At 35.9% G+C, this 13,549-nt stretch overlaps 1 protein-coding gene across 1 annotated transcript in view; it reads left to right on the forward strand.

Moving 5' to 3' along the window:
* Positions 1–13,549, forward strand: part of LOC129260623 (nucleolar protein dao-5-like) — a 32,928-nt gene that overhangs the window by 16,919 nt on the left and 2,460 nt on the right. Inside the window, exons 13-28 of the mRNA XM_064099890.1 lie at positions 196–339; positions 856–927; positions 2,612–2,665; positions 3,226–3,354; positions 4,966–5,075; positions 5,666–5,904; positions 6,308–6,415; positions 6,856–7,309; positions 7,768–7,864; positions 8,308–8,451; positions 8,980–9,179; positions 9,585–9,681; positions 10,940–11,067; positions 11,792–11,884; positions 12,368–12,453; positions 12,936–13,122. Of these exons, the coding sequence (XP_063955960.1) occupies positions 196–339; positions 856–927; positions 2,612–2,665; positions 3,226–3,354; positions 4,966–5,075; positions 5,666–5,904; positions 6,308–6,415; positions 6,856–7,309; positions 7,768–7,864; positions 8,308–8,451; positions 8,980–9,179; positions 9,585–9,681; positions 10,940–11,067; positions 11,792–11,884; positions 12,368–12,453; positions 12,936–13,122 (2,342 nt within the window). The remainder of the gene's footprint in view (positions 1–195; positions 340–855; positions 928–2,611; positions 2,666–3,225; positions 3,355–4,965; positions 5,076–5,665; positions 5,905–6,307; positions 6,416–6,855; positions 7,310–7,767; positions 7,865–8,307; positions 8,452–8,979; positions 9,180–9,584; positions 9,682–10,939; positions 11,068–11,791; positions 11,885–12,367; positions 12,454–12,935; positions 13,123–13,549) is intronic.

Below are 13,549 nucleotides of genomic sequence, written 5' to 3' on the forward strand. Positions count from 1 at the left end.
CTGCTACAACAACACCGCAGCAACGACATCAACGACCACTACTACTACTACTACTACTACTACTACTACTACTACTACTACTACTACTACTACTACTACTGCTGCTGCTGCTGCTGCTGTTGCTTCTGCTGCAGACATCTGATACTGCCACTACTTCTACTAATGCTAATGATAAATAATTTAATATTCTAACAGCTCCCAGTAATCGAGCACCGCCTCCCCCACGCAAACCCAGCCCACCTCCACCAAAGGAACCAACACCGCCTCCTCCCAAAGACCCGACCCCGGTACCACCCCCAAGAGACCCTACGCCGCCGCCTCCACCGAAGCCGAAGAAAGGTATACTGCATGTTTATTTTCAAATATCAATTTAATGAATGTCGAATAGTTTCATGCTTTATGAATTATAATCTGAGTTGTTACATTCTTTCATTTATATTATAAATATCTATTAATTTATTATGAGATCTTAAGTTTTCAATCGTTTGTTGATAGTTGTTCTTTTCGTTTGTCTGTTTCATTTTTGTTCTTCAAGATTTTAATTCCCTTTTATAACGTCAGAAGTAACGGGGATTGCGCGGAACGGGTAGAAAGTGGGGGGGGGGGGGGGGGGGGCTGACCATGCAAATCTCAATCAGATGGTATTTTTAAGCCCCCCCCCCCCGCTCCGCCTCCAGTTTCGCGGCCCGATTAATTTGAAGTGAAAAATCTTAAGGGCGGTCAGTTACATATATCAAACATTACCTAGTTTATCATTTCCCGATATATAAACTATTTCACCGTAAGGTTGAAGAATTCATAAATAATGCTTGAATTATGAGTATTTCATGATTGAAACCTCACACACGCATTCAGAAATAAAACCTCCACCCGAGAGAAAGAAACCACAGAAACAGAAAAAGAAAACTAAAAACAAGAAACAGGATGGTAAGTAATGTGTATGGTTATCTATCAGGTTTGAAAACTAACGTACAACAATGTAACCATGGTAACGGTTTGTCATCAATGCCACTTTCCTAACATTGAAACTCTATGGTGGAATGGTAATAGGTAAAATCATTTTGTGAAACGTTACAAGATAATGACTATGAATAATATTATATATTATTGATTTTGTTGCTATCGTTTACTTACAAAATGATTAAATCAGAAATACATAAAACATCCAGAACGCTACACTTTAACTTTGCTTAAAGGTCAATAAGGACCAACTTGACTGACTCATATAGTATTAAAAAATGCTCATTCCACATGTTCAGGGAGGAATTTATCGTTGTTTCACTTGACAATGAGGAGAAAAATATAATATTCCACATTTCTTATAATAAAATACAAAAGAAATAGTGAGTGAGGGACATCATCGACTGTCTCATTTGAGTTGTGCATATCACTGTTTTGTGAAAAATAAGCAAAACTTTAAAATGTCATAACTTTCTTATTTTACATCCGATTTTGATGAAATTTTCAGCGTTTTGCTAGTTTGATTTTTCTCTATTTATTCAGATCAACATTTTTCTGGGGTGGACTTGACCTTTAAATGGTTCACATATGGCCGATTCAATAATGCAGAAAGGATATTTTTACTCATCGAATGATTAACAATTTTATCCACTCATAACTTTAACATTACGTTTGCCGGTAACATTATTTTGAGGTTTTACTTTGAGGTTTTTCGAAAGCTTGTGTAATATTTTTTCTTGGTAGCTTAGGTAATACTCCAGAATGTTCTGAAATGTCTGTTGAATAATACATTAGTTGTAAAATATAGACTTTTGTGTCATTCTAAATGTTAATATATGGTCAAGTTTGTGTAGTGTGCTTTGTGCATGTCATTTTAAGATTACTAAATAAAACTAATTTAGAAATAGTACTAACGCATGTTTATCCCTCAGTACGGTAAATAATTACATTAGAAATCGATTCACTTTCGTTTGAAAAATATATTAAATTCATTATTCTTTTCAAATCATTTGAGAGAGTATAGTTTGGGGGATTACCTGTTCTGCAGTATGGATCCTACCCATATCTAGATTATTATGATAATGCACTTCAAAACTCCGGAAGCAGTGTTGTTTTCTAAAAATACTTGTAGACGAACACCATAATTATTTAGCAATGGTACACAAATTTTCAGATTTTCCTCATTATCTTTCAAATTGCATCTTGCTTCCTTCTGAGCACAACACATGTCATGGGAAAATATAATTCACACCACATATGTCAAGGTCAGGAGGAGATAATGTGAAATACGTAGAATAAAGGGGAAAATCTGAAAATTTGTGTACAAAACAAATAGAGAGTTGTCCACAAAATCAGCCGTTTTGAAGCACGTTTGCCAATTTGAGGATCCCCATAGAAAGTACAACAAGACTTTTTAAACGTCCATAACTTGCTTATTTCATAACCGATTTTGATGAAACTTCATTTTACTCTTTCCAATAAGATTGCTTCTCTTCTTGGGTTTTGGTTTCCTTTAAGTTTCCTCTTACATAATTATTTATCCCCACGTTGATTAGTAAGGGGGGACTCGAGTCTAGGGTGCCAAGCGATTATCCCCAATATCCCCCTATTTTCAACATCAACCCAACAACCTTATCTTCTTTCTTTCCAGCCAAATCATCCAAGGAATATGTCAAGATACCCATTATTCCATATAAGTCACCAGGTAATTTAAATTAAAGTAAATTGAAATAAAAAATCAATAAGGAATATAATGTGTTTAAGACCTTTTGTTCTATATTTACCATATAAAGTTTTATTAGTTTTATTAGAATATATTAATACATGCAGTAGTTTTGGAAGTGATTAGTCTACTTAGTTGGTGCAAATACTGTTTGCTTTAGTATGTTATAGATAACAATTATAAATTTGTCTACTTTCATGACTATTATGTATTTGTGTTTACAATAACTAGAGTATTACAACAATATCTTAACTGTAGTATGAAATCGTATTTCATAGATTTGATGTAATTCTTTATACGGTGATAAGAAATGCATATCGCATCGTATCGAGCTATAAAATTATTTCTAAAGATATGTTTTTGTTACTTTTAATGGCCTTTTATACAACAATTTTTTTATTAAAGAAATTCATCATTCTAAATATCAAAAGAGGAGCAACGGATAAGAACTAAAGAACAAAAAAATCGTTTGATTTGTTTGTCTCTGAATCAATTCACCTCGTACAATACTCCTAAACATTTTGATAATATTTGATTTATAGAAAAAGATCGGACACCTCCACCGAAACAAGAGCTCCCTCCATCTCCCCCCGAAGAACCTGTACAGAAAGTTATCCCCGCCCCTGAGCCGGAGCCAGTGAAACCCGTCTCACTTCCAACCAAGGAAAAAGGTACGTCCTAAAATTGCTGCGGTCACACAGGTGGTGCCGACTCCAGACCGATCAAAGCTATTACGTTATATCCAATGGCTTATCATCGGTCGGTTTAGAGTCGGTTTCGTTGGTGTGACGGAAGTGTTACTTATAGAAACCATGGTCCCATAGACCTACTCCTTCTACTTTCCTCTGACACACATTCTAATAACTGCAGAATTTGCACTGATCTTCATTTCCGTATTAACTAAGATATGTATATTTGAGTTGCAAATAAACTTGGATTGTTATTCGATCACCTAGCGTAACGATAAATACATGCATACTTACTGACATTTTGGTAAATCCCCCTTCATTTTATCAAATTCAAGAAGGGGGAGAGAAAGAAATAAAGTGGGAATGGGACACAGATTAAAGAATTCTAGATAGATTACAAATCCGATTATTCTCAGCTCAATTGAAACGAGCTCGTCCACCATAAAATCCAAAGAAACGTCATATCTTAGTGTTAAATGGCACGGCAGAGCGAGCATGCAGTAATGCTTGATTGATTAAATCCACGATGGACTAGAAAATTCAATGATAATAATTGGATCGATTGAAAGAAAGTCCAAAGACATAAGGGCGATGGCCGTCCTGCTAATTTCGAATTTATTTGACCCACGTTGAGCTAATAACGTAGTTACGTGTATTCGCATTATTAATATCATACTATAAAAACGTTTACTAGTCCATAGCGGCTTCAAAGTTTAACATTGAAGTGTGCCTTTGACTATACAGTATATCTTCCCAGAATAATAGTATACGGTTGTATGGATTCCCGTTGTGGGCTTGTGGCATAGGGATTAAGATCAGAGCTTTTCTGCAAATCTTATCCAGCTGCTTAGAAGTCTAATAAGTGTGATGAACTACCGATTTGCAATGTCGATGGAATCATAATGTACGTCTGGATTGTATTGCGTGTATAGTATCTGAAAAAGCGGTGTTATCACGAACATAATTGCCCTCTTGATCAAGTCACTAATTCATATATTTCTGTTGAATATTCGTGAATTAAACGTGATCAACATGATAGTATATTAGTGATGTTATCAACCTTGATTTTGCCATCGCACTTAAAAGGCCCACTGCATTCAATGTCCATCTTATAGCCACTGTGATTTGTAATGGCGATTATTAGCAGCCTAGAATGGTTAAAAAGAGCCAATTGTTCGGTGGATAAGGAAGTGGTAATCGAAATCCTTACAAAAAGACGACAAGCGTAGGCCTTCTTGGTGTAAGGCTTTGAACTTTGGTATTTACAACTAAACTCACCTCGGACACTTTTGCATATCAACATGATCAAAGGACTTCAAAGAACAACTTTGTGGTGATTCTTAACACGACTGTCTTCGGCATTGCGTCTCTGATTTTTATCTTCTTCTTTGGTCCTGGTGCAAATTAGGGCTATTTGGGGAATGGTTCAGCTAAAATGAAGAGAGGAAGAAGAGGGATAAGGCTTCGCATCATCACGAAGGGCAATTCCGTATAGATAACGCAGGCCTATCATCAATCCACCTGTAATCGTTGAAGTGTAATATTTTTTACCGTTTTTGTTTTCATTTTTATTATTATTCTCTAATTGTGCAGAGTCTAAGCCGAAGGTTAATCCTCCTAAGAAGAACCGACGAGCGAAGCTTCCTAAGCGGGTGAGGAAAGAAGTCAAACCCCTTGGAGTGGCAGCGCCTATGCCAGTCAGGGTGAGTAAACATAATGCTTCACTACATGATATTATTTCACTCCAAATATTATGATTTATTAAGAAATACTCGAAACTATTAGGTGATGATTTAAAGGCGAATAATGTATTCATGACGAAGCTTGTAAGCACATAATTTCGTTTTACGCTGGATCTTCATTTTATTTAACATTAATGATTTTAATGTGGTACATACATGTATAATTATAGCGCTTAATAATCATTTTCTCTCTGCGCGTCACAAATAAAATGTAGTTACATAAGACACTGAACGAATTATTACATTACATTACATTCTACTCATCACTTGAATCGACATTACACTTTATCACAATATGAATTATAATGAATAAAATAATTTTTTCTGTGAAATTCCTACTTTCTAAATATGAAATTAATAAATCTTTGGAAGGTCGTCCGTTCGTAAAATGACCCTAATAATTCGAAAGAATCGTTTGTTGGTTGACTTAAACTGTCAAATATTATAACGTGTAATTGATACAAGTTTTGACAAATAAATCAAATGCAGGATTACTCAATTTACTAGAGATTAGTTGAATTAGTTAATGCTCAACTGTTTTATTCAACCAGCCACCGCCATCGGATCATTGGGAAATGCCCGACACTGGGCCACGGGTTGCGGACATTTCTGTGCCTGCGTTCCCAGTGCCTGCCCCCGTAGAACCACAACTCCCACCTCTTCCTGAGATTCCTGTCCCTCAACCAGCCCCGAAGCCAGTCGAGGAACCCGTTCCTGAGCCCCGGAAACGACCTATGCCCCTGCCACAGAAACCCGAGCCAATCATGTGGAGGAGACGACCTGAATATAAGTAATGATCATTTCTTTCTCGCACTTTGGAAACGATTAGTTCCTACTCAAACTCCTTTATGTCATGCCTGTATTCGATTCCTCCATTTGAAATATCAAAAAGTGTCATCATGATATCATGCAGGCTTGCTTCTAAAATATTCCACTCAAGTTGTTTTAAATCTTATTGACATACATAGCTATCCTGTTTTATCCGTAGGAATTTATTTATCATTGAATAATTCAATGTTTTGAAAATAAACTTAACATCTGTAATACCATATTGATGAAACCATTAAAGAAAATGGCATATAGCCCATCATGGAGAGACAATGGATTCAGGAGGGTTTATAGGATCGAGCCTAATATGGTATTTTAGATTCTCCAACTCATGTATTCCCTCCATCCCCCCCCCCACTACACAGACCTAAGAAGAAGAAATGGAGGAAGGTTGAAGCCGGTAGCCCCCCTAGCAGCCCGGACCCAGCCGTGAGGGATCCACTCGACTATCTTGCCAAGTACTGCATTGTCCAGTAAGTTCATTATTTGTCTTGTCTTCAATTAAGTACCTGACCTAGCACCAAAACGAACCAATGAAAAGGTGCACTTGTAAAAAGACAGAACGTAAGCACATAAATGTTACCAGGAAGAACATAATTTTCAAATAAGACTAAAAATATAAAAGTTTGTAAGGTTATGATCTTAGTCGTAAATATTTTTCAGACTTTCTGTCTTACTATAATATCACTCTAAAAATGTTCTTCTGGACAGTGATACCAACAACCAGAATGTATTTTTACCATTTCTATACCCACGTTCTTTTATAAATTCTACATTAATGACTATATATATGAATGGCGTATGAGCCATTACTTTTAAAATTAATTTTAAAATGAGACAACGTAATCATGGTAACAGGTCTATACGGAAAAACGCATACTTCATTTTCGTGTGATATTTTTCATCCTTTCAGCAAAGAACGTGTGCCACATTACCAGCGCGTCTTCAACACCCAACTCCGGAGTACGGGGATCAGCGTTGAAGATCGTACGTTAAGGCAATGGATGAACACGGCGTCTTCGGACAGGGCAGCGGGTGACCACGACATCGACGACCAGTCGGAGACGGGATCGATGACCACGGAGCAGTCATCTGGATACGGAAGTGCAATAGTGAGGCCAGGCGAGGTCAATCTCGGGTTCAAGAGTGACTTGGAAGAGTTTAGTGCTACCTTTAAGACCACACCCATGGAGGTCAATGAAGACGACTATGTTAGTCCGATGAAACTGGACGATGTCGAAGGTGGAGGCGGTAAAGGCGATGTCAAAGATGACGATGTTGACAGCGGCAGAGCTGACAGCGCCTCAAGCGACGACCCACAGAGAATGTTGAAAGCAAAGATTGCATCTTATGGAATCAATGACAAAGTATGTTCATTTCATCAAAGAATTTAATGCAGACATAATTATATCCATTCTAACGATCGAATGCTCAAGGCGCCTAACAATTCAACATAAACAGTAAAGTAGAATAAAGAAAGAACATTATAATGAAATTCATAGGAAAAAGTTAACTAAAATAAAAGGGAATATTATGAGACATGGGATAAGAATGCAAAAGTATAAACAAATACTATATTCACATCTACAATCGCTATCGTCAGGAACCAGAAAAGAAAGTCAATAAAATATTTGTTCTCGTTTAACTCTGAATAGTGTCATATGAAATGTGAAATATAATAATCTATTCATTTATTATTACCTTGGTGGCCATATTTTATTGATTGCCATTTATAATTTCAATGCCATCTGATCAGTCTTATTGAACACTGAAAATAATTCATACTCAATACTGAATAACCATTCTCCGTTTTCCCCTTTTTTAGTTTGACGTCGAAGAAAAACTGGATAGGAGCCGCTTTATGCTAGAGAGACAAGAACAGAAAGTAGCCACTTTGAAGGAGAAAGTTTCGTACTTAGAAAGTAAGTTGACCAACCAAGATGGAAAATATCTCCAAGTGTTGATAACTGTAACGTATACACTACTCAGGAAAATGTAAATCATCGCCATATTTGTTTCAAGACGAATAAACTGAAAGCCGTGATGTACCTTGTGGCGACAGAAGGGACCGTTTTCCATCGTTATATTCTGAACATTCCGTATATCTCTCCAAAAGGCTTTTATATATACTGTATATATTTAATGAACTCATTGCCCAACTTTCTAAACTCATTTGTATTTAATCCAATTGTTTCATATAAATTATAAAAGCATATATGGATACCTTTGTTATATTTTATGCGTTATTAAAGAACTGTAAACTATTATAATAATTATTATATTATCTTCTGTGAAAAGTTTAATTTTTCCTTATTACGACGGTATTGGTAACCATTCATGCCCTCATTTATCGATTCTGTTACAGCTTCTCGGAACAAGGCGATCGCGGATATTGCAAGAAACGAGTTCCTTGAGATCTTCCGCTTTGACTGGGACCCAGATGCTGCAGCAGCAGCCGAGGCAAAGAAGAAGAAGGATAAAAAGTCAAAGAAGAAAAAGAAAGACAAAGGTGTGAAAAATTACAGATGTACATGTTTATTTGAAGTTGATTTCAGAGTTATTTATCTCCCTTCCTTAATCGACAGGAACACTGCATGTCTCTTTTCAGTTCAAATGCATTTTATGTTTTTTTTTCAATTCCTTTCTAAATTCTAAGACAATCTCTAAATGAAAAGAAAATGGGTATTTGCCTCTCGAACATAATGTTTGTTATAATGAAGGAAAATATAATCTGCATCATCTTACTTGCTGAAATCATATACAATTAAACAAATTGATTGTTGATGCCTTCTGAATGGGTTTCTGTGAGGGTCTGCATGCCTCTTGGCAACAGTATTGAAATTTACTATGTGATCCCTGACCCATGGATAATTATGTTTACTCCCTTCACTTTCTTTCATTTTTAAAAACTTATTTGGATTCAATTAGTGAATTCATTGTATTTTTGGATTGTACGATATATCTGTTTGTATGGCCGAAAAGTAATGATAAAGTTCTCCATAATGAAAGGTTTCTTTTTTGTTTTGTTTTTCAACAGAATCCAAGACATCGGGACCAAAAAGTGTGATAATTGGCCATGCAGACACATCGTCAGCTTCACCACCACTGTCATCTTCATCGTCTACCAAACCAATAGAAACAGAAACAACGAAAATTGGCAGTTTGGGATTCCCTATCCTGAAAAATGGGACCGACGAGTGGGTCTTGAGCAGAATGACCGAAAAACAGGTTGCCATGGTGAGGGAAAATTAATATTCACTGGTGAACAAGAATTTACAGAATGAAAATATGGAGGAGAGGAAAAGATTGAAAAGGGGGTGGAGAAGATGAAGTAGAAGAAGAAAGAGGAGGAGGAGGAGAAGAAGAAGAAAAAAAAAAGAAGAAGAAAAAATGAGAAGGGGAGGAGGAGAAGTCGAAAAAGTAAAATAATAAAGAAGAGGAGATGGAGAAAGAAAACGAGGAAAGATGAAGATGAGAAATGGGAAAAAGAAAACAGGAGATTTAGACAAAAATAAGTTGAAATTCAGACGATAGCAACACTAAAAAGAGCAATAAACAAGGATCTTAAGATTTTTTTTTCAAAGCAAGCTTTGAATATTATCTGATAAAATAACTTGTTTGGTGATGATTTTGTTTTATCAGGCCGAGACTGATGCAGAGGTTTACAGACTCACCGTTAGTAAACAAATCACGGAGGAGAGACTGGAAGCAGCGAATAAACAAGTCAGAGAACTAGAAGGTAAAATACTATTAGCCATTTCGATACAACATTTCAAGTCAAATGTTCAAGATAATAAATATGATTTTCATTATGACTTATTCAATTTCGATATGATTTATTCCCAGCTTTAACATTTCCTTACATTTCTGGAGATGAATCTGGTGTGTATTTGGTTATAAAAAAAAAACACGTTACCAAACTTCTCTAAGAAGTAGCGGGGAGATATGGGGACAGACATCAATTCTATTCACATATATTCTGCATAAAAACGTGCAGGTTAAAACTCACACTAGTTGGTGCCCTTAGAGGACCACTCCTTGATGTGTTAAAATTACACCCTAGAGCTTGAACATAACACGAAAGAGCCTAGAAGTAACAGCTGAAGGTGTTGTAATAACACCCATGGGATGTTAACCCTAAAAGGACTGGGCTATTTGAGATCTATTGAGGACGGGGGGGGGGGCATGATGGCCCCCCTTCTGATCTCGGCCGCCGTTCGCGCGAACGCGCCGAAATTTGGCACGCACATTCCTTACCACATAAACTACAAGATGGTGTAAAAAAAAATTCTGAAAATAATAATTTATTATGAATAAAATATGCAAATTTATCGATGAAAAACATTATTTGCATATGTAACACCCAATTTCTCTTCAAATTTTCTTCTTTTTTGCAGATCTCATCCTTTTTAATCTAATTCAAAGGTTTTCACAAAGAAAAATTGCGAAATCCAATTTTTTCCTTATGTATTTCCTTGTTTTTTGAATTTCTTATGTATTTCCTTGTTTTTTCATCTTTTGTTTTTCATTGTTTTTTTCAATGGAAATTATTACAGACCATTTAACAACTAAATAAAACCCTAAATTAATTAAGCAGACCTATTAGAACGAAAAATAATCACCCTTATATGAATTTCATCTCCCATAGACTTTGTACACAAAGTGTAAAAATGAGCCATTTTCAGCATGATATTGTCTCGTAAAAAGTCACGTGACGTCGCGATGCTATACCCGTATGTCAAAGAAAAGAGTCATAAAATTTTGCAGCGCTAACTTTTTGCGTTTCGGAAATATCGCGCGAAGCGTCGAGGGGGGGGGGGCATCATGGCCCCCAGTCATTTTAGGGTTAAACTTACGCTGTTAATATAACACCGGAGTTAAATGAATTGTGTGGTTCTCTATCTACACATTTTAACACTTCAATTTTTACTGTATAGAAACGTAGTGTGCAGTACATGATATTTCAACTTTGAAAAAAAAAAATTATTGCTTTGCAGGTGAAAAGAAGATGTTGGAGGATCTTGAAACGAGGATGAAAGACAATGAATCGTCCGATCGGATGGCATCCAAACCAGAGTTTAGAAGGAAACAGAGCACTCTCTTCAACATGATGAACCAAGAACAGGTAAGACGAAAACAATACATTCTATAGATTTTTCCGACGACACATGGGGGCGCTAGACGCAAAAGTTCAGAATAATTTAGGTGCAATATATTCGGACAGGCAAATTATATGAACTATGAGCATAACAGGTAGATAAGTTAATTATTGACTTGAATAATTTTGTCTTTTTATAAATTCCCAATTTCTTCAGATTTCTCAATTACATATTATCATATTCTGCCAAAGAAAATGTATGATATCAATAAATGAAGCTCCTGAGCATTTTGTATTGTTAATGGAAATTGTGTTTGTCTATTCTGCAATATCACATCTCCCTCCCTTTCTACCATGTCCACGTTCAGGTGCCAATTTAATGACACACAGTAATCTTTCTCATGCAACCTCTTTATCGCGAATAAATGGGACCTTCCTTTCCCTGTTACATTATATCCTCATTCTTCCTCATTCTAGTGAATACATTTTTATTATTGAATTGCATCATGCCAGCCTGACCTAGCTCGAAGGCTCGTTAGAGGTGTGAGAATTCATAATCATGCATTTTTAGATTTACATACTAGGACACCGTACTAGGAAATGATAAAGGATAGGACTCGAAGCATGAATGCTCTTGTCTTGGAGGATTCCTAATTTATTCTCATTATTGTATTCATTATCACTAATTTAAAAAGAAATCAATTGATGCGAGATAACCACTATCCTCTTTAATACCATTTTTTTTGCACAGCCGTTCGAAATCGAGACGGCGAATGTGGAAAGCCTATTGCAGAGAGTCAACAGTCATTTAATATCAGAAAAGGAATGCCAATATGTGTACCACGTAAGTACCACATTTTAATCTTTGTTCGGTTGCAGTTCTTTATGCAATTGTGATTTTTTTATAGCAAACGAGACTGGAAGAAAATATTATTCACTCACACATTATTCACTTCCTCAGGTTATGATAATGGATAGATAACAATGAATGAGAACCAAATTATCAATCTGATTTAATTTTTAAGAATCGCACAATCCAAGTCTAAATTATTTAGGTTAGAGCACAACGATTATCTGGCAAAACGAAACCATTATGAAATTAAACAAAATGGGGAAAATGACGGCTATAAGCTTAAAAGGTCAACAACATGGAGACCGAAGTACGACTTTGCTTTGAATTTGAATGTATGGAGATAATTTTATGATGGACACTATGTAGACGCATCTAATTAGCAACACCTATTCTTTTATTGAGAATTAGGAAGCAAGACATGTGCAATTTGTTCATGGACCAATAATCTTGAATTTATCAAACTTTGAATTTCAGGTTCTTGATTTACCTCAGCGTCATCGAATCGATTTTAAGCTCTTCACCATCGTTGCAGCTTTGTCCGAGAAAATATCAAGGCTAGAGTAAGTACATTCTGGTATATAATTTTTCCTTCTTTTATTTTGCATTATCTGCCCTGTCCCTAACGAGTATTTCAAAATAAGATATTGAAATGAAGGCTCTGCTTTTATTCTGTAGATAGAATCAATCGAAATTTATAAACATTATTCTTCCCTTGTTACATTACTTTATGACAAAAATAAGCTTATCTCTATACCAAATACGAAATATATTTTCATCTAAGCGCATTCTCTCATCGAATATTTCGGAAACAGACATACTTTGTTTATATTTGGCATAGATGTTTACATTGCATTCTGCACTCCACATTCTATATGTCAATATAGCCATACGTAAACATAACAGACACATTTTAGAAACGCCTAAAAACCGTTTCAACGCCCACCAAAGATTTTGTAACTCTGTATATATACTGAGTTACAGGCGTATTCTTAACTTTCCCTTTCATAACCATGCTATCTCTTCTCTATCTTTACACCCCTAGCCCCTTTATCAAGAAACTGATCAACAAGATCAACTTTGAGGCTCTAAATGTGAAGATGGACCGAGCCAAGGAGTTGTTCTATCTCCTAGAGGACGAGGAGGAGCATGGTTTTCCTGGTGAGGTTCCCGTCAAGAACCTTCAGGTTGAGCTGGAGGCAGGTGGCCTCCGGAAAGAGCATGTTGATCTGGTGAGTTTGAAAAAAAATTATTACTATAACATGTATAAGCGTACTGTATAAAACATAAGATCATGAACAAGGTTAGGTGACACTATAAACATATCTCACCACACGAAGCATTGTTCACACAACTGCGAAAGTTTCCCCTTTTCATAACAAACGTGCCGTAAAGGAAATTATTCCTGTTAATAAAATTGCTATCGGTATGTGATTCGATGTCTCTTCGATGTTTTTTAATAACATGAATCTTTACTTTTATTTCATTCCTTCCTTATTCATTTATTTCGTATATGTACCCACATCACAATGTGTTCGGCCTCTAACAAAATTCGAAAAGTTACTAGTTACTGACGATATTCTAGATCAACAATCTCAAATTCGAAATGACTGTCATCGACTCTTATTCGTATTTTTAATACTCCCGTGTTATCTCTTG

This window comes from Lytechinus pictus, chromosome 1, assembly GCF_037042905.1.
Source record: "Lytechinus pictus isolate F3 Inbred chromosome 1, Lp3.0, whole genome shotgun sequence".
NCBI lineage: Eukaryota > Metazoa > Echinodermata > Echinoidea > Temnopleuroida > Toxopneustidae > Lytechinus > Lytechinus pictus.